This window comes from Triturus cristatus, chromosome 2_1 (genome assembly GCF_964204655.1).
Source record: "Triturus cristatus chromosome 2_1, aTriCri1.1, whole genome shotgun sequence".
Taxonomy (NCBI): Eukaryota; Metazoa; Chordata; class Amphibia; order Caudata; family Salamandridae; genus Triturus; species Triturus cristatus.
Window position 1 is genome coordinate 10,541,543 of NC_140581.1, and position 19,564 is coordinate 10,561,106.

At 48.3% G+C, this 19,564-nt stretch overlaps 1 protein-coding gene across 1 annotated transcript in view; it reads right to left on the bottom strand.

The window, feature by feature from the left end:
* The window catches only part of LOC146863607 (uncharacterized), a 442,187-nt gene that overhangs the window by 258,170 nt on the left and 164,453 nt on the right, over positions 1-19,564 (bottom strand). Inside the window, exon 5 of the mRNA XM_085627628.1 lies at positions 1,356-1,675. Coding sequence (XP_085483754.1) covers positions 1,356-1,675 — 320 coding nt within the window. The remainder of the gene's footprint in view (positions 1-1,355; positions 1,676-19,564) is intronic.

Consider the following 19,564-nt stretch of genomic DNA (forward strand, 5'->3'; position numbering starts at 1 on the left):
TTTTGTGAGAGACTCGCCATGTTGCCGACAGCACGTGGAGCTAAAAAGCAGGATGAACTTCCCTTAAATGCAGACATTTGTTAAACATATACATGGTTATAATGCTGAAATGTATCTGTGGGTGTTGCATTTTGTGATATTAACTGCTTCATTTGCTAATATGCGGCAGACATCATAGTTTGAGTGAATGTTTATCGGCTAAAATAAGTGTGGAAATATACAATTTTATGACTCCATTAATTCTCAAAACACAAAATTAATGTGGATTAAAACGAATAAAAAGGCCCAAAAATAAATATGGACAAATGCAGACGGAATTGTTAAAAAAATAAATGCCATAAAACTGGGAGCCTCAATTATTATTAAGTCTCCATACAGGTGAGTGTGTGGGGGCGTTGCCAGTTGAGCCATGGAAGGGTAGGCATGCCCACGAGTAGACTGGAGTCCAGCCAGAGAAGACTGTCACGATGTAGGTGTTGGTTAAATAAAACGTTTATCAAATTTGGGGGCATATCAGCAACACCTGGCGATAATTATCGCTCGGCGCTCTTAGCGTGAGGATAATTATCGCCGGGTAACATGGATTTTTATCGCTGAGATAGCGTGCTATTAGCAACGCTTATCTCCTCAGCGATAAAAATCCTCACGCTAACTGCCTAACGTGAGATTATCGCTGGAAACCCGGCGATAATCTCACACAATGTGGCGTTAGCTTGCTGATAGGGACTCACAAATTTAGCCATGATATCCACCCTCCATAGGATATCATGGCTAAGTCAGTCCTGAAGCAGGCCTAAGGAAAGTAGCGATGACAGGGGTTATCGCTGCTTTTCCTGCCGCTATGCTTCATAGCGTGGGGCTTGCTGATAGGAGAAATGTCACTAAGCAACATTTCTCCTGTCATGTCAGGTCAGGAACGCCCACTTTGTATCTCACGCGTTAGCCTGGCCTTGCTAATTAGGCGATAAAATGATGGCCGCTTTTCGGCCGAAAACGGCGGGAAAAGCGGCGATAATTTTTTATCTCCAGCTTGTAAATACGCCCCTTGGTTTCCTGCTGGGACATAAGGTATAAAAAAATAATCAACAAATGACGGTCTGACATTCATGGGCTGTTGGATATGACAAAGCAGATGAGTGCATTCCTAGCTTTAGATCCAGTGTTTGGTGTTCTTCTCTTAGTATTGCCACTAATTCTGCCCCCCCCGTGCCCTCCCTCCTCCCTCTTGCTCCATCAAGTTTCCCGCTCCCAGGCTTTCTCTTTCGCTTCCAAGCTTTGTGCCGCTCTAGACCCCACATCCCCACATGTGTTCACTTCAGTCACAGATGTTGGATGACTGGTTCGGTCCACCATACCTCATTGATCTCCACCGCTTCAGAGTCATCGTCCGTCCCAAAGTCCATGACGCGCAGGCGCTCTTCGCTGCTTTGCCCTCGCTGGAGGCTCATGTTTCTCAGTTTCTCTGACGTTTTCTTCAGCCTTTTCTCAAGGCTGCGCGTTTCTCTCTCCATTTGTTTTTCGATCTGCCTCATCCTCTGCTGCCGCTCCTGTTCTCGCTTCTCTGCCTCCTTCCTCTTCCGTTTTGCCTCCTCGTGTTGCCTCCTCTCTTCCTCCTCTCGCTGCTGTCGCTCTGCCTCCACTATTTGTCGTTTCAGTTGGTCTTCTGCTTCTTTTCCTGAAAATTTAAGGACAAAATATGATATAAATGAAGATGCCATAACATTGTAGCATTACCATAGCATGTAAATAAATGAGAATATTGTGTGCCGTGGCAGCTTTTTATGGTTTTTTATGGTTGGCTATGCTAAGTGGTGCTGACTCACACAAAGGGGCAGATTTACAAGGTCTGGCGCATCTCTGCAAACCCGCAAAACCCCCCGCGCGCCACCACTGATGCGCCACATTTACAATGCAGCGCGCTATGGTGCATGGATGGGCAGATGCGTGTCGCATCCCCCAGCGGAAATGCGGCGCATTGCTGGAGTCGCATCGCAAGCACAATGCGGCTCCAGCAAGGCTCGGGGTGCCCTATGCCTAACATGCTGCGTCAATTCTTACGCCTGCTTCAAAGCAGGCGCAGGGTTTTGACGTAGCATGGCCGTAAAAGTGACTCAGTGAAATCTTGTAGATTCCACTGCGTCACTTTTACGAGGCGTACCTGCGAGGGAATGCCCACCCTGCACTGGAACGCCCATATGAAACCTGACGCAGGGTTCATGTGGCGCAGGGCTTTACAGCGTGACGCATCTCCCTAGATGTGTCACGTTGTAAATACGGCGCAACATGGCGCATGATTTATGCCGCCACTGCGTCACAGAAGTGACGCAACAACGGCGTAAATGTGTCGCAAGGGGCAGGTAAATCTGCCCCAAAGTGTCAATTAAAGCGCTTGTGATACAACACCAACACACAGCACACATACTGATGGTCCCAGGGAAGCTTTCCTATCTCTGAATAGGGACACTTTGTTATGCCTCTTTAACGCTCCTTCGCAGAGGAGGATGTGATAACAATGGTGGGTTTATGCAGTGCCTGCTTTAAGAGTGCAGAGCTGTAAAGTAAGCACATTGCATCTGTTATCACCTGAGATACCAAAATGACAACATTTATACTCATGGTCTGAAGCTGCGGAGTCAGGAGGGGAGGAACATGTGTCGATCTAGGAGGTCGAGAGGAATATTGTGCCAGCCATGCAGACCGGCAACGGCTATCACTGATTATGTAGATGTCATATTTAATGTCACCAGTGATGTCATCAGTAATGTAAACTGTGATCTCATAACTGATCTCATGTGTGAGGTCATGTGCAGGGAATGGCAGAGATCAGAGTGAAGAATGTGTTTTTTGCTTTAGACGCTACACAAGAAGAAGGGTGATTTTCGACTGATGAGTGATGACATCATCCAGCTGCTCCCATGTGAGCGGCGCTGACCCCAACTAAGGGGTTTGAAGTGCATGTCCATGTTCCAGGTTGTACAGGGCAGGAGGCCATGGGGCATCGGCGGGGCTTGTCCCTCGTGGGCTCTGTGCCTCCCAGAGGCAGAGATTCGCAAGAAAGGCTCCTTGCTTCTGATTGGCCGGATGACCAGGGGGCAGGTTGGGACACTTGAAAGATGCCAGTCTGTCAGACTGTCTGCTAAACTCATGAGATGTGAATCTGGGGAGGAAGAGGGGAACACCCGCCCTTTCCCAGGATGCCCTCGCCATCAAGGGCTCGGCGCTCCTGCCCACACCCCTGTCCAGGGGCTTCCACTGTGCCTGGTGCGGCTGCGCTGCGCTGCGCTGCCTACAGCCATGTGGTTCCCTCCGAGGAGCCCACGATGAGGACTCCAAGGGAAGGAGCCAGAGAGTCCCACCATCGCTGATGGGCTGTCGGGGTGGAGGCGCCCTGAGAGTGACCTGTCAATGCTGTACCAGTGGCACAGCAGTCACCTTGAGTAAGCAGGTCAGAATCCTGGTGTAGTCTTAAAATATGTGCAGAGTAAATGTGGTTACAAAGTCTCGTGCGCTCTTGTCCTTATAGAGGTCGTTTTATCAATATTTTCCTTTTATTTTCGATATTTGTATGTATGTATGTATTTAGTTCTTATTAAGCGCATCTGTCACCCCAAGGGTATCCTGGCGCTGAGACCCCATTAAACCATCGGAAGAATGTTTACATTGCCCTAGGGAACAGATAGGTCTTAAGGTCCCTTTTAAAGGAAAGCAGATCTTGATTACCCCTCAGCACTAGAGGAAGGGAGTTCCATAGTGAGGCGGCCGCGTAGCTAAAAGCGCGGCCACCTATCCTTACTCTAGTGATCCTTGGGATCCGCACCAGAAACGCCGATGAGGATCTCAGAGGCCGGGCAGCTTGGTACCATGAAAACAGGCCCTGGAGTGGAGTTGGTCCAAGTCCATGCAACGCCTTAAATACAAGACATGCCGCCTTGAACGCGATCCTCTGTTGTATCGGCAGCCAGTGTAGATCAGCTAGGGCTGCAGAGGAGGAAGCAGAGCGTGGGCGCGATAAAGCCAGTTTCGCCGCCATGTTCTGGATCCTCTGCAACTTAAGGATCAGTTTTTTAGGAGCTCCTAGAAGCAGTGCGTTACAGTAGTCTAATCTACTGAGTATAATACTACGCACCACCTCTGCTCTAAAACCTTGGGGGAGTATTGGCAAGATTTTGCGTAAGGCACGAAGCAGGCCCATGCAAGTCGCTGTGGTCTTATTTACTGAACCATCCAGCTGTAGGTCCGGTTCGAATACCACTCCTAAATTACGAGCCGATTTAGCTCCTGCCACAGAGCCAGGAATAGAAGGTGGCCAAAAATCATCAGGCAGCGCACGGGGGAGGCGGTCAGGAGAGCAATGGAGAACCTCCGTTTTGGACCCATTGAACTGGAGTGAGTTAGTTCGCAGCCATTCAGCTGTAGCCGACATACAACGATGAAAGGTGTCTTTCGAAACCGACTCACTACCCTCAAATGAGAAAATCAGTTGAGTGTCATCGGCATAATTGATGACTGATATGCCGAATGACTTAATCAGTACTATAAGGGGTCGAAGATATAAATTAAACAGGATCGGGCTAATCGCCGACCCTTGAGGAACTCCCTGATTCACCTGTCGAGTGGCTGATCGAAATGGTGGTAAAGCCACCGCTTGCTGTCTGTCACTGAGATAAGACGTTAACCAATCAAAAGCTAAATTGGTTACTCCCGCACTATGGAGACGCTCCAGGAGAACCGCATGGTCAACCGTGTCGAACGCGGCCGACATGTCCAGCAGCACCAGGAAAACTGACCTGCCCCTGTCGACACGCGTTCGTAGATCATCTAACACGGTAACCAATGCGGTCTCAGTGCCATGTGCCGGCCTAAAGCCATACTGAGCTGTGTCCAGGCAGGAGTTTAATTCCAGATAGTTGGACAAGGCTCTTGTGACCCATCTCTCGAGGACCTTTATTACAAAAGGTAGGAGCGAGATGGGCCTATAGTTAGCTGGACATGATGGATCTAAAGAAGCCTTCTTTAATAGTGGAGTTACTATTGCCACTTTCCAGCTAACTGGAACTGTCGCCGTCATCAGTGACTGACAGCAGATGGAGTAAAGTGGAGGGAACAGCTCATCCTGAAATGCCTTCCAGATCTTATGAGGCATTGGATCCAATGGTGAGCCCGAAGACACTCCATTGGCCAGTGAATCAAATTCCTCCGATGTAGGAATGGGAAAGCAAGGTAAACAAAAGGTATCTACCCTGTTATTATCCCGGAGCGACACCGAGTAGCGGAGAGATTCCAGTGAAGGAGGTAACGGTGACACCAGCTGTCCGGGCACTGAGAGTCCATTCAAGATGGTTCTTATTTTCTCCTCAAATGCAGCGGCCAGAGAATCACACAGATCCTGAGAGGCCGGGATAGCTGGAGCTGTACAGAATGGATTAGATAAGTTGTTAACCAGCTTGAATAGGGTTTGCGATTTATTTGTGGCCTTATCCAAGCTATTTCTTCATCGAAGCGCTTGCTGTTAACACATCCACACACCTGCAGCATTGCTTTTTGCCTCTCCAAGCCCTTGCTGTTTTCGCATTCACTGGCAGGCTCCGAGGCATTCATAAACAAGCTTCAATAACACACCCTTACTTTTGGCGGGAGCGGCCCGCTCATCCGTGATAGGGCTCCTCGGAGCTTTGCAAGTACAAGCGCTGACGTCACACATTTCCGACTGAGGTTTTTATTTTTAGAATGAGGAAGTAAGCCCAGCAGGACCGCGCACATCTCCCGAGGGACCACCCAACCCAGAGCCTCCTCCACTTTGGCCAAAATATTGGTCCAGTAAGGGCTCATACTTGGGCAAGACCAAGACATATGTGTGAAGTCTGCACCCACCTCACCACAGCGGGGACTTTGCCCCTGTGACTTGGTAAATTCTGTTGAATGTTTGGGGAGAACGTAGGTTTTGTGGACTAAATTGTATTGTATCAGTCGAAATCAGGTATTCGAGTCCACGTGTTCAATCCCCTTGAATATTTGAATCCAATGCTTTGCTGTGAAGGGCGCTTCCCCTTCGGCTGCCCATCCCGAGAGTGGCCGGCGCGCGGTCACTGAGAGGCCATAGAATAGAACTCGAGACATGGCACCGCGAACCCCCCAGTGTGCCATGTTCGCTGCAGTGAGGTCAGGCTAACCCTTTTATGCTTAATGCCCAATAACAGGTCTTCCTGTCAGCCATCCAGTGTAGCAAACAACACACTGAGGTGCCCTATAGAGGAAGTGCTGCCCCCATGGGAGTCCCACCTCTGGAAGCATCGCATGTACGGCCAACCATCCAATCAGAAGTAGTTTTGATTTTCCAAGATTTATTTGGAATCCGAAAATATTACCAAACCCCTGGAGCATATCTAGTAGTATCGGAATCGCTTGAAGGGGTTGTCGAATGTCCACGTACATTGAAACCACCTGATTAGTGTCTCCCAATGGGATCCCCCACGCACCTAGTTCCGCTCTAAAAGCCGCTGCTAACGGCCCTATCACCATCGCCAATAGGAGGGGCGACCACGGGCATCCCTGCCTCGTGCCGGGCTGCAGTGCAACAGCCCTCGATGCCAGCCTCCCCATTGGTATTCCAGCACGGGGAGCCGAGTACAGTCATTGCATCCATTCAAGTAACTCCAACTTTACCCCCATTATTTGCTAGACCTCCCAGATGTAAGACCAATTCACCGAATCAAAGGCTCGCTCTATGTCTATTAACGCCACGGCATGATCCTCGCGATCTAAGGTGGAAGAGCGCCCTCCGCAGGTTAGAGGTGGTACCGCGCTTGGGGATAAAGCCCGCCTGGTGGGGAGGTATAAAGTGCTGCATCTGTGAAGGGGCCAGGCCGCCATAATTCCGCTCACGATACTTAGATCTCTATTTAACAGGGAAATTGGTCAGTACAAACCTGGCTACCGGGGGTCCCTGTCTGCCCTTCCGATCACGAATACTGGGGCTTCTCTCAAAGAGGTCGGTAGAGTTTGGTTCTGGGGCGCTTCATGATATACCCCAAAAGGCAGTCCACCAGTATCGGTGCAAACCTCTTATAGGACTCGGACTAACATCTGTCACTCTCGGGGTCTTTGATTGTTTTGAAGCTTATGTAACCTCCATCAGTTCTCCTTTAGATATCGGGGTCTCTAGCAAGTGGCTTGCCATATCTTCTTATTGGGAAAATCCCAGGGTGGCGAAAAAACCAGCAATCTCCTCTGAGGGCGAGGAAGGCCGCTCCAAACACACTTTGGCCAGTTGATCCAATAGGATGTCCAGAATGGCCTTTTGATGCTAGACTGTGGTTCCCTCTGTGGACTGTGGGGGGCGCAGGCATCTCTCTCTTGTTAGCTTTGGGAGCAGGGCCCCGGACCGGTCTTCCTCCATATGCAGATGCTGCCCGTACGTTGTGTAGTGAAACTTTTATAAATGGCATAGAGCTGCCTACAGAGGCTCCTGAGCTGCGCGCCACTCTTCCAGAAGATAGGGAGCCATCGGGAGGGACGTCTCTATCTCTGCTAGTTTCTCTTCCTGCACCTTGATGTCCTGCTGAAGCTGTTGGCGCACTCCATATGGTGTTTTAATGTAAACCCCCCTGATCACTACCTCCATTGCTTCCCATTCCACCGCTCTTGAGGATGACAAACTCCAACTCGCTTCAAAATATCTGGAAAGCTCTCCTTCCACTGTGGCAGCATAGGGTGGGGCTGTGAGCACCTCTGCCCACAACCTCCATGTGGGGATTTCAGATCTGGGCCTCCTAGTATCGGCGGATAGCGTTATTGGAGAGTGGTGCAAGATATCCCTCAGTGGGCATGCTATCTACTCCACCATAGGGACCAGCTCTGCTGATACAAAACACTTTCAAGTCTATTGAATGTGTTAGTTGCTGGCTTATGACAGGAGAAGACTCTGCTGTGTGGATAACTCATCCTCAATACATCCCACAACCGCAATCCCTCCAGGTGTCTCCAAGGGGCTCTGTCATCCCTGGTTTAGCGTTCTGTCGGGGAGGCTCACCGTCCAATGTCCCATCCATCACACAATTAACATCCCCCATCATAATCACCCCCACCCTTAAATATGGAATCGCTGCAGCCACTACATCAGGGAAGAAGCTCGGGCTATACAAGAGAGGAGTCTATACATTGATAAGACAGATCTCCTGGCCATTAATCCTGCCATGTAAAATCACATAACTTCCTTCTGGGTCAACCACATGACGTAAGTGTTGAAAGGTGACCCCTAGGCCACACAAATGAGGGCCCGCATGCAAATCCTGAATATAAAGTGGTGTATAGCTGCCCTCTCCATCTACGTTTTATATAAGGCAGTGTATCACCCCAGACATGAGTTTCTTGGAGGCATGCTATAGATAATCTATACATTCTTAAGTAGGCATACACCCGTCTCCGCTTTTTGAGAATTGCCATACCTCGCACATTCCAGGTAAGCAATTTCATCATGGGGGAAACCATGGTGATTCGCGGTTGATATTGTCTCTAGGTTCCCACCTTTACACCCTCCACAGAGACAGGCCACATATCAACAGACTGTATCCCAGACATGTATCCCCTGAACCCCCATAACCTTTGCATAACAGACATAACTGGTTGAACCCCCAATTCCTCCCCCCACCCTTTGGGCAGTGACATGGGTCCATCCCTCCCGGTCTCAAGGGGAGCTAGCATCCAAATCTCCTGACCTATTCCAACCCCCACAAATTCCTTGAGAAAAATACCCATCCGCGGCATCACTGGCCATAGTTGTATGCTAAGTGTTCCCTTTTCTCTCAATGTGAAGTAGCCATGCCCCTTTAAGGAAATGCGTTGCAAGTGGCCGGGTACTCGATGGAGTGCAAGGTCAAGGCCTCAAGCTCCCCGGAAAGGACCCAGTCTCTAAAGAGAGACACGTTCCTCTCTGATCACAGGGGGTCAATACTCTACCGTTCCCCTATTTAAAACACATTTGAAGTGTGTCCCCAATATGTACTTCCCCGAGAATTCTGATAGGTGTCCGTGTTTGTCAGGAAAAGTTACAGTCAGGTACTATGTCCGATGAGGCCATTTCAGAAGACTTCTGCCAATTGTAGGATGCCATCTGCACACACCCAAACACGTCCAGAATCGCTGGCGTTTTTTCGCGACGGCCCCCTAAATGGTCGGCTTTGCCTCATAGTAGGATCTGATGGTCCTGCTGCCTTTTTTGATCTAGGCTGTGAGTTCCGGTAGATTCCAGGCTCCCCTGTAGTATCCATCCAGTCAGATTCCTCCGCTGCGGAGAAGAAAGAACAGGGCTTTGCCTTTATGTTCAATTTGTAGTTTGGCTGGAAAAAGGAGGCTGTGCTTTTTCCCTGCATCCTGTAATCATCTCTTGATGGTCACAACATTTCTCCATTGGTCTTGCACCCGCTGTATGTAATTAGGGTAAATTGCGATCGGGTGACCTACAAAGAGCAGGGCATCCTTTGTACGGGTGGCTTGCAGGATCACGTCCCAATCTCTGGCAATGATGGCTCTCGTGGGGCCCCAGGCCACGGCAGAGGGACTAGCGCTCTATGAGTCATTTTAATCTTAAAGAACCTGGAGATTCTCCCAGGTGCAAGGACCTTCGTAATCCAGTCCTTCAGAAACAGCTCCACTGAGGGACCCTCCGCTCGCTTCGGAAACCCCACGAACCGTAGTTTATTCCTTCTCGATTGACCTTCCTGATCTTTGGACCGGTCATCAAGCTTATTCGTCTTTTTCTGCAAGTCCATGACCATTTCCATGAGTGATATAACTTCCAACTGGAGGTCTTCTACATGTTGTTCAGTCATGCTGACTCTATCAGAGACCTTGCGCAAGTCACAGCGCAGGAAGTTGACATTGATGGCTACTGCATCTATCCTATTTACCATGTCATCTCTGGGAGACTGGATTTTTGCCAAGACATCGTTAATGAAGGGTCTCAGTGGACAACGGTCAGAGTCTCCTCAGCACTGTCTCCCCCCTGCAGGTCTTGCTGATCTGAGGCAGGGGATGCACATAATTTAGGATCTTGTTGGACTGCGCTCGGTTGGATTTTTCTTTCACCATGTTGGCCCAGTCCTCTCGATGCACCTCAAGAGCTGAGCAATATTAACAACACTTCGAGTCGCTGGTGCTTACTTCCACTCTAGTTATCGTGCCTTGTGTGAAGCCACCCCAGAGAATCCAAGGCCTCAGCACATTCTCATCCGCCAACAGGAGTGTCCTCCCCTCGAGTATAGAATTGAACCCTGAGTAGTCTGATCGAATCAGGTACACTCCTCCTCTTGCACAACCCCGGTGGTCTTATGGTTGGCTGATCGTCTCTAGTTTTAAACTTGCCTCTGCTCCACCAACCTGGTCATCCAAGGACCAGAGGTCAAGAATCCAGCGTCTGAGGATTATCTCCCGGTATTTCAGGAAGTGATGCATAGTGGTGGTAAATTCCTGGTTACGAGAGAACTCCACTAACAGTCGTGGTATTTACCTCTGCGTTATTTCCCAGGGTCCCAGCACATTCAGCATTGGCGCTAGGGTATCCTTGTGTGCGGTGGGGAGCCCCCTGGTACTGTATCGTCTCACCTCCGAGCCAGCCGGGTCCTGGCTGTTATAACCCCATTAGGCCTCAGTCGCTCCTCAGGCTCCCACCAGCCCCAGGTTCATGTCCTGCAACTCCAGGGGCTACAATATCCGCAAAGCGGCAGCCAGCTGTGTCTAGGCCTTGCCCTGATAACCAGATATCTCCTGGTCAGCAGGCCTCAGTCTAGTTCTAAGGGGAAGCTGGCAGGTCATCTAGGAGCCCTTACCCACTCAACGACGCCCCCCTTTTTGGTGAATGTAGTTCACGGCCTGCCGAGCCGTCTCAGTCTTTGCCGGGTCTGTCAAACCATGCTCGATTCAATGCACAGGAGCAGAATGCCGCAAGTTCCCAATGCCTCACCGGGGTTCTTCAGCAACACGCACATAGTAGCGTGTATGCCAAACAAACCCCAGGGGGGAAAGGGGATGGGACAGAGAAGAGACAGTCACACTGCTTCTAATCTTTTCCTCTGCTTCTGACTCTTCCTTCTTGTCTTCTTCAGGCTACACGAGTTCTTTTAGACTGCAAGATATAATGACATTAGTTAATCCTGTACCCTATCTGCTATTCATCCTATCTAACTTAATCTAACTTGTACACCTACCCCGTCTTGGTGTGACCTTTGCCTCTCTTCTATTTGTATTTATTCTTGCTTCTGTGTGCTGTAACTAAAGGTTTAAATTGTGTTAATTCTTAGTTGTTTCTTTTTCTCTTTCTTACATTATCTTTTTCTTTTACAGCTTCCTCATCTATTCTGGAAAACAGCAGGGCGTATAATTGGATTCTGTGTTGGTAAGTATCAATTTAATCAAGTCTTGCTTTACTTTACTTGAGGTATTTATAATTCACTGTTTTGTTTTAGTCCTAATTCTTCTTAGGTTTTACTAACTACAATAATAACTTGTTAATGAATTACTTAACTCTTTTCCTATAAATCTTCTACTAGCCGGTATGTTTACTCCGTAATTATTCTCTCAGCATCGGTACTTATTTGGCAATTGTAATCTACAAGCGTTTTAAAGGATTTACTCGTAACCTGTGCTGACTCCGCTTTTCTCGCTCACTGAATAACTAATGCGGTTCAACAAGGTGCATGCTCTAAGCCTCTCAGTGCCTCTCAGTGTTCTTTTTAACAAAAGCGCATGACCGCACACACGACACTTCCAAATATCTCCTTGCGCATGCCCCTCAAATGCTTCTCACGGAACAGTCTTACCGCGCTCCAAAGACGTCTTCCACAGGAATTCCGAACTTGCCCAATATCACGGTTTGTGATGCATGACGAAGTTTTTCCCTATCTATCTTTCGCGGCGCACCTCAGTAACAACTTCTCTCCTCCTCAGTTCTCAGGTGAAGTGCGCCACAGCACAGGCGCTTCACCTGGATCTTCGTGATTGAGAGCGAGCGCTAGAGCGCTAACCTGCTGACCTGACTGTTGACTCTTGGCGGCCAGCTTTAAATCTGTATTTGCCAGTAATTTACATTGCCCCTTAGCCTTCCTGATTCTTCCTCTAGTTTTAACCACAACGGTGTTCACTGACAGTCTTTTCCTGACTAGAGGTCTGACAGTCCTGACAGTACCCTCCCTCAAAGTGCTTCCTTTCTCCTTGGGCTTTTTTGGGAATTTGCTGTTTAACTCTTTAATTAACTGAGGGGCATGAACATCTGAAGACAATACCCAAGATCTTTCCTCCGGGCCATAACCCTTCCAATCCAACAGGTAGTACAGTTTTCTTTTCCGCACCTTAGCATCTAAAATCTGTTGTACCTCAAACTCCTCTCCTCTCTCTGTTTGGATTGGTTTTGGGGGTTTGTTGATTCGTACACCACTCGATGTCTTTTTTAATAAAGAGACTGGAATACTGGATGTATGCGCAACCCCTTGGGCAACCTCAACTGATAGTTTAAGGCACTCAATTTTTTGTCTATTTGATAGGGACCTACAAATCTTGGCTGCATCTTCCTGACTCCTTTTAGTTTCAGATTTTTAGTGTTCAACCAAACCTTATCTCCTTCCTGTAACTCAGGTTCCCTTCTTCTCTTTTTATCTGCATAGTGTTTGTAACCCTCTTTAGCTTTGGTTACATTTTTTGTGGCTAAACTATGCACTCGTGTCATGTGTTCGACTAAATCTGTAACTGCGGGAACATCCACTTCCTGGAAACTTAATGATTGATGGGGATGCCTTCCAAAGTTCAAATAGAAAGGGGAATACCCTGTGGACACGTTTTTCGCGTTATTATGCGCAAACTCCGCTGCCCACAGGTAATCTGGCCAATCACCCTCTTGATCTAACAAACACAGTCTCAGATACTGTTCTAATTCTTGATTGGCACGTTCCGTCTGCCCATCAGACTCAGGATGATAACTAGTGGAATATCTAGTTTCAATGTTCAATTTTTTGGTGAAGGCCTTCCAAAAATGGGATAAGAATTGAGAATCCCTGTCTGATATTATTACCTTTGAAATACCATGTGCTCGAACAATATTTTGGCTAAAAGTGTGTGCTAGGGTTTTAGCTGTGGGTAGTCCTTTTAAAGGTACAAAATGGGCCATTTTGGTAAAAGGATCCACACAAACCAATATGGTGTCAAACCCTTGACTCAATGGTAAGTCTACTATTAAATCTAAGGTGACTGTATGCCATGGGTAAGGTGGTGTGGGTAACGGTCGCAATAACCCTTGGGGTGTTTGCCGCTCCGATTTACCCCTAGCGCCGATCTCACATGTGGCTACATACTGTCGTACATCTTTTATTACAACTGGCCACCAAAAACGTCGTCTCACTAATTCTTTTGTCTTTGTAATGCCCTTATGCCCTGCCAAAATGCTATCATGACATGCTCTCAAGGCTGTTTGTTGCATTTCTGGTGTGGGCAAATAAAGTGCACCATCGTGATATGGTAACCCTTCTCTAATTTCTCGTCTTGAATCACCTTCCACCCAATCTGTCATCTCTTCCAACGTCATTGCATTCTGATTCTTTTCCTCTAGTGAATCTTGCAAGACTGCTCCAATCACCTTCTCTGCTGGAATGATAGCCTGATCCTTGACCTCTTCCAAAACTCCTTCTGTACCCAATCTGGATAAGGCGTCTGCCTTACCATTTTGCGATAAGTTATGATGAAGTCATAATCTGAAAAGTACAATGACCATCGCAATTGCCTTGGTGTTAACGTTCTGGCTGACTTCAAAAATTTCAAATTCCTATGATCTGTATATACGGCGACCACATGTCTTGCACCCATCAAATAGTGTCTCCATTCTTTAAAGGCGTCTTTGATGGCCAACATCTCCTTTTCCGTTATGGTATAGTTTACCTCCGCTGCTGTCAATTTCCTTGAACGGAAAGCCACCGGATGCAACTGTCCTGTAGTTTTGTGCCTTTGAGACAATACTCCTCCAAGTGCCAGGTTGGAAGCATCAGTTTCCACAAAGAAAGGTTCTGTGGGATCTGGATGAAGTAAGATCGGCGCATTTGTGAAATCTTTGTTTAATTGAATGAACGCCTCCTCTGCTTCCTTCGTTCATTCAAATTGGACACCCTTTTTCAATAATCTGGTAATGGGTATCAACTTTTTGGAGAAGTCTTGAATAAACCTTCTATAGAAGTTCGCGAATCCAATGAAACTTTGAATTTCTTTCACGGTTTTATGGGTTTCCCAATCTCTGACTGCCTTGATCTTATGTTCATCCATGGTTATCCCGCTTGATGCAAGCACAGACCCCAGAAACTCCACTGTAGTTACATTGAAGGCACATTTCTCTAACTTGACAAACAAACAGTTTTCTCGTAATCTCTGTAAGACCTTCTTAACATGTTCCTTATGTTCTTCCTCTGTGTCCGAATAAATTAGTATATCATCTATAGATACTATAGCATTCCGATCAATGAACTCCTTCAATACATCGTTAATGAAATGTTGAAAGGCGGCTGGAGCGTTGCACAATCCATATGGCATTACTTGATATTCATAAAGCCCATGCTTGGTTCTGAATGCCGTCTTCCATTCGTCTCCTTCACGAATTCTGACAAGATGGTAAGCCCCCCTCAAGTCTAATTTTGTGTAGACTCTTGCTCCTTTCACCTGATCCAACAGCACTGATATGAGGGGCAAAGGATATCGATTTTTGATGGTTATTCGATTGATTGCTCTATAATCAATGCAGGTTCTCAATTCTCCATTCTTCTTTGGAATAAAAAATAGTGGAGAAGAGACAGGAGATTGGGACGGTCTAATGAATCCATTCTCAAGGTATCTTTGTATATACTTCTTCAGGTGCTCATCTTCTCGCTCAGTTAAAGCATATATTCTACTGCAGGGAAGATTGGACACAGGTTCCAGCTCTATTTTACAATCATAGTCTCTATGTGGAGGGAGTCTTTTGGCCTTCACCTCATTAAAAACATCCTGAAATTCATTGTATTCTTCTGGTAATTTTGTTGTACTTATTTCCTTCTCACTCAAATGAAATGCCGGTGATTTCTCTTGGTTTATTTCACATTCCTTATGACAATTCTCCTTGCAATACTTAAAATCCAAGGCTATTGATCGAGCCTCCCAATCGATAGTTGGATTATGCTCCGTGAGCCAAGGGAGGCCTAGTATTAATTGAAATTGTGGGGCATCTATTAAGTTGAATTGCAGTATCTCTAAATGTCCTTCTTCAGATTCCAACTCTACTGGCTCAGTATGGCTCACAATGGGTCCCGATGAAAGATTCATTCCATCGACGGCTCGCACGGCTTCACTCCTTTCCTTCTTGATAGCCTTCAATCCGATTTTTTCGGCGAACTTAAGATCACAAAAGTTGCCCGTAGCTCCAGAATCAATCATGACGGTTACTTGTGTTAGCATCTGACCCACTGACCACAATGCCTCAGATAATTTGACTATTAGTCTTGCGGCTTTACAACTTCAACAACTAGTAATGAAACCCACTCACTCTAAGGGTCACCTCCTGATCCTATTTTTAGTAATTGCATAGATTTACTTGTGGGAAACCCCTCCCGTCTGCCATGGACGGACCATTTCCTGCTTCCCATCTTTTGGGCCACTGCACATACCCTTCCTTCCCCCACTATAGTTATTCGGAAGGAACGTAATTGGTCAAAACTTTCTCAGGCTGTGAATGGGCAGTGACCCTCAAAGTGTTCAGACCATTTTTCAACCCTGACCCTACCCTAGCCAACGAAAACTACAACAGATGGATTTCAAACTCTTTGGATTCTGTACTCCCTATAAAGAGTATTAAGCCTAAGCGGGGCACTAAGACGGCCCCCTGGTATTCCCAAGATCTGCGAGAAAGAAAACGTCAATATAAAAAATTGGAGAGTAAATGGCGTCTGGACTACTCACTTCCCAGAAAAATCGCATATAGAGCCGTGATAAAATCTTATAAAAACGCAATTATAATCTCTCAAGCGGCCTTCTACGAAAACAAGATCAACGCAGCGGCCTCCAAGCCTAGAGAAATCTATCAAATTGTAAAGACCCTTTCAAAACTTCCTGAAAAAAACCCTAATCCCCTTAATGCCCAATCCCGCTGCAATGACCTTGTAGAGTTCTTCTATAATAAAATACAAACTATTTACACCTCCTTTCCTCATACCCAGATTCCCACATCGGCCGTTAAACCTACTGAGACAGAGCCTCATTTCCCAGCAACACTTGACAAACTTCCCTTTCTTGATTGTTCCATGCTACAGTCCATCATGCTTCAGGTTAAATCGGGCTCTCCTAATGACCCAGCACCCCCGCGCTCTCTGCTGTCAGTCACCACACATATTCTACCGACTATTCTTGATCTACTCAATGCCTCCCTAGCTACCGGGACAGCCCCGCTCCTCTGGAAACAGGCTGTGGTTAAAGCCCTCCTAAAAAAAAAAAACCTGGATCGAAATAACCCTGGGAACTACCGTCCAATCTCCTTATTACCTTGGCTCAGCAAGATTTTAGAGAAACATGTCAATAAGATATTGACAGAGTTTCTTGAGACCAATCACTTGCTTGGCCCCTCCTAGACAGGATTTAGACCCATGCATGGAATTGAGACCGCCCTTGTAGCCGTGACAGAGGAGGCAAGGAGGATCATGGATCAGGGAGGCACTGCAGCCATTTACCTCCTGGACCTAAGTGCCGCCTTTGACACTGTAAATCATAGCATCCTACTGCAAAGACTCACCAGCCTAGGAATATCAACAAAAATCCCCAGATGGTTTGAATCCTTCCTTTCTGACCGTTCCTTCTAGGTCTTCAAGGGCGACGTCAGCTCTCCGAGCAAACCGGTCGGATGTTGTGTGCCGCAGGGCTCTTCCCTGAGCCCTAGGCTTTTTAACATTTATATGAGCCCCCTTGCTGAGATCGTCCGCCCCTTTGGGACAAAAATTGTTACCTATGCGGACGATACTCAGTTAGTGGTAGCCCTAAATCAACCCCACACCCGGGCAAATAACAACTTGAGGGATTGTTAAGAAGTGGTGACCTCATGGATGACATCCTCTTGTCTCAAACTAAATGGTGACAAGACAGAGCTGATGTTCCTAGGTAACTCCTCTAACAACATCATCAATTCCTTCTGGCCAGTGTGTCTCGGACCACCCCCATTCCCAAGGACTCAATCAAGAGCCTGGGCATTTGGCTGGACAAATCTTTTGACTTTAACTACCAGGCAGCCAAACTTTCAGCAACCTGCGTCGGTATACTTAGGCTAATCCGGAAAATTCTTCCTCTACTACCCTTTAAAGCTAGACAAATTATGATCCAGGGTCTTGTTTTGTCTCGTCTGGACTTTGGGAATGCCCTCTACCTAGGAGCCCCCCAGGCTACTCTAAATAAGCTCCAGGTCATCCAGAACTGTGCAGCACGAACTCTCCTTCAGATCCCTTGCCGCCTCTCTGTTAAGTCTGAATTAAGGAAACTTCACTGGCTCCCAATAAGGGAAAGAATATCATTCAAGAGTCTATGTATTGCTCATCGAGCCTTCTGGAAAACGGGCACCATTATTAACCACTCCCTGAGTTCTCCCTATTTACCCAATAGATAACTTAGATCAGCCTCCTTGTTTCTGGCCAGAGTGCCCAAGATTAAGAGAGCTGTGAGACCGGCCTCACGGCGTTGCCCTCCCCATCACCCAGCCAACCTGCAACCACCCTCAAGACACGACATCTCCGACTCCGGCCGCCCCAGCCACCCAGATCCGAGGGCCGGCCAGAGCCCTGACAGACTCGACACCCTACCACGCATGTCCGACCGAGGGAGCGGGAACCCTCGAACCAGACCCAGAGGCGCCAGCCCAGTCACACCTCGGGTCGCCTTCCCCGGGAGGACTCGATCGGCCACCAGGCCCCTGGGGAGCAGGCGCCTCCCCTGCCGAGCGTCTGGGGTCCCTCCCAGACCCACCTGAAAAGACCAAAGAAGTGAGCGGCAGGAACCCTCCGTCACCCCAGTCCCCCCTCTGCAAAGAGCCAGCGGAGTATAACAAGGGGTGCCGGAGAAACGAATGCAGAGAAGACCTGGAACCATCCGAGCCTGCTGACGCTGTCGCGGCTCCTGAACGCTTAAGTCACCTGGGCCTGCTGAGTGACTCGCGGCCTCTCGCTATTGAACCATCTGAGCCCTGCTGACGAGGTCGCGGCTCCCGAACACTGAACCACCTAGGCCTGCTGAGTGACTCGCGGCGCTCCCCTTGAGGACGACTCGGTAAGAGATCGCCCAGAGACACGACACCCTCCAGCTCGAGGATTGTGAGCTATCCGCAGGGTATTTCGCAGAGACACTATCTTGAAAGACTGTCCCGCTACCCCCATTTCCCACGACCGATTTGTGGTACTACGTGCCACTGCTGTACTGCTTGCATCTTGGATCATAAAGATCCCTTGAAATCATCGATAAAAGAACCTATCGTCCTACAAAGAATATGTGTGGTGTCACTCTGTTCGTAGTGTATCTCAGGGTGTGCGCGCCTGGTTCCGCCTACGTGGGAGAGGTGGGTCAAAGGGGTGGGCAAGACGGGCATCGAACCCCCCTCCGGCGAACGCCTTTCCAACATTTGGTGGCAGACGACGGGATCCGAGCCGACACCGAAAGAGAGCGTGCAGTGAACGACTGACGCACTACCAAACAGAGATGGAAGGAGAAACCTCCCTGGGTGCCGCAGGTACCGAAATAAGCTCACCGTTCCGAGAGGATCAATTGGACTATTACACACATAGAGAATTAAAACAGCTTTGCAAAGACCTTGGCATCGCTACCACCGGATTAAGCACAAAGGAAGACCTCCAGAAAGTACTGAAAACCTGGGTCGAGACGGGGGCGCCCCCGACCCAAACGGAAGGAGACTCTGCCCATGAACCACCAAGCATCCCGGCGAGAAACAACGGGCCAGAGGGGAACCTGTCCCCCGAGGAGCTAGCGGACCGAGAGAGAAGCCGCAACCACGAACTTGAACTGGCAAAACTAAAAATCGAGGGAGAAATAAAACTGGCAGAGAAAAAGTTGGCCGTCGAGCAGTTACGGCTACAAGGGGAACTCGAAGAGAAGAGACGCCAAAGAGAGCACGACGAAAAGAAACTCCAGCTAGAACATGAACGCAGCCTGAAGGAGATCGAGTGGCGGGCTAAAAGCGAAAAGTCACAGCCACCCGGGAATCCACCGTCCGCTTCCACCGGGGAAACCAAAGTCCACATCCCCAAGGATGTGGTAAAGGAGTATTACAAGAACGACGATATCCAGCAGTGGTTTAAGGCCTACGAAGTCGCCATGACCTCTCACCGAGTCCCGCAGAAGGATTGGGGGGCTGGCCTATGGGGCCGGTTCTTAAGCGAAGGAAGAGACACCCTGCTAGATCTGCCCTCCACGGTCATGAACTCCTACAGCCACATGAAGGAAGCCCTCGTGGGCCGGTATGGACTCACCCCCGAAATGTACCGACAACGGTTCCGAGATTGCAAGAAGATACCGGGCA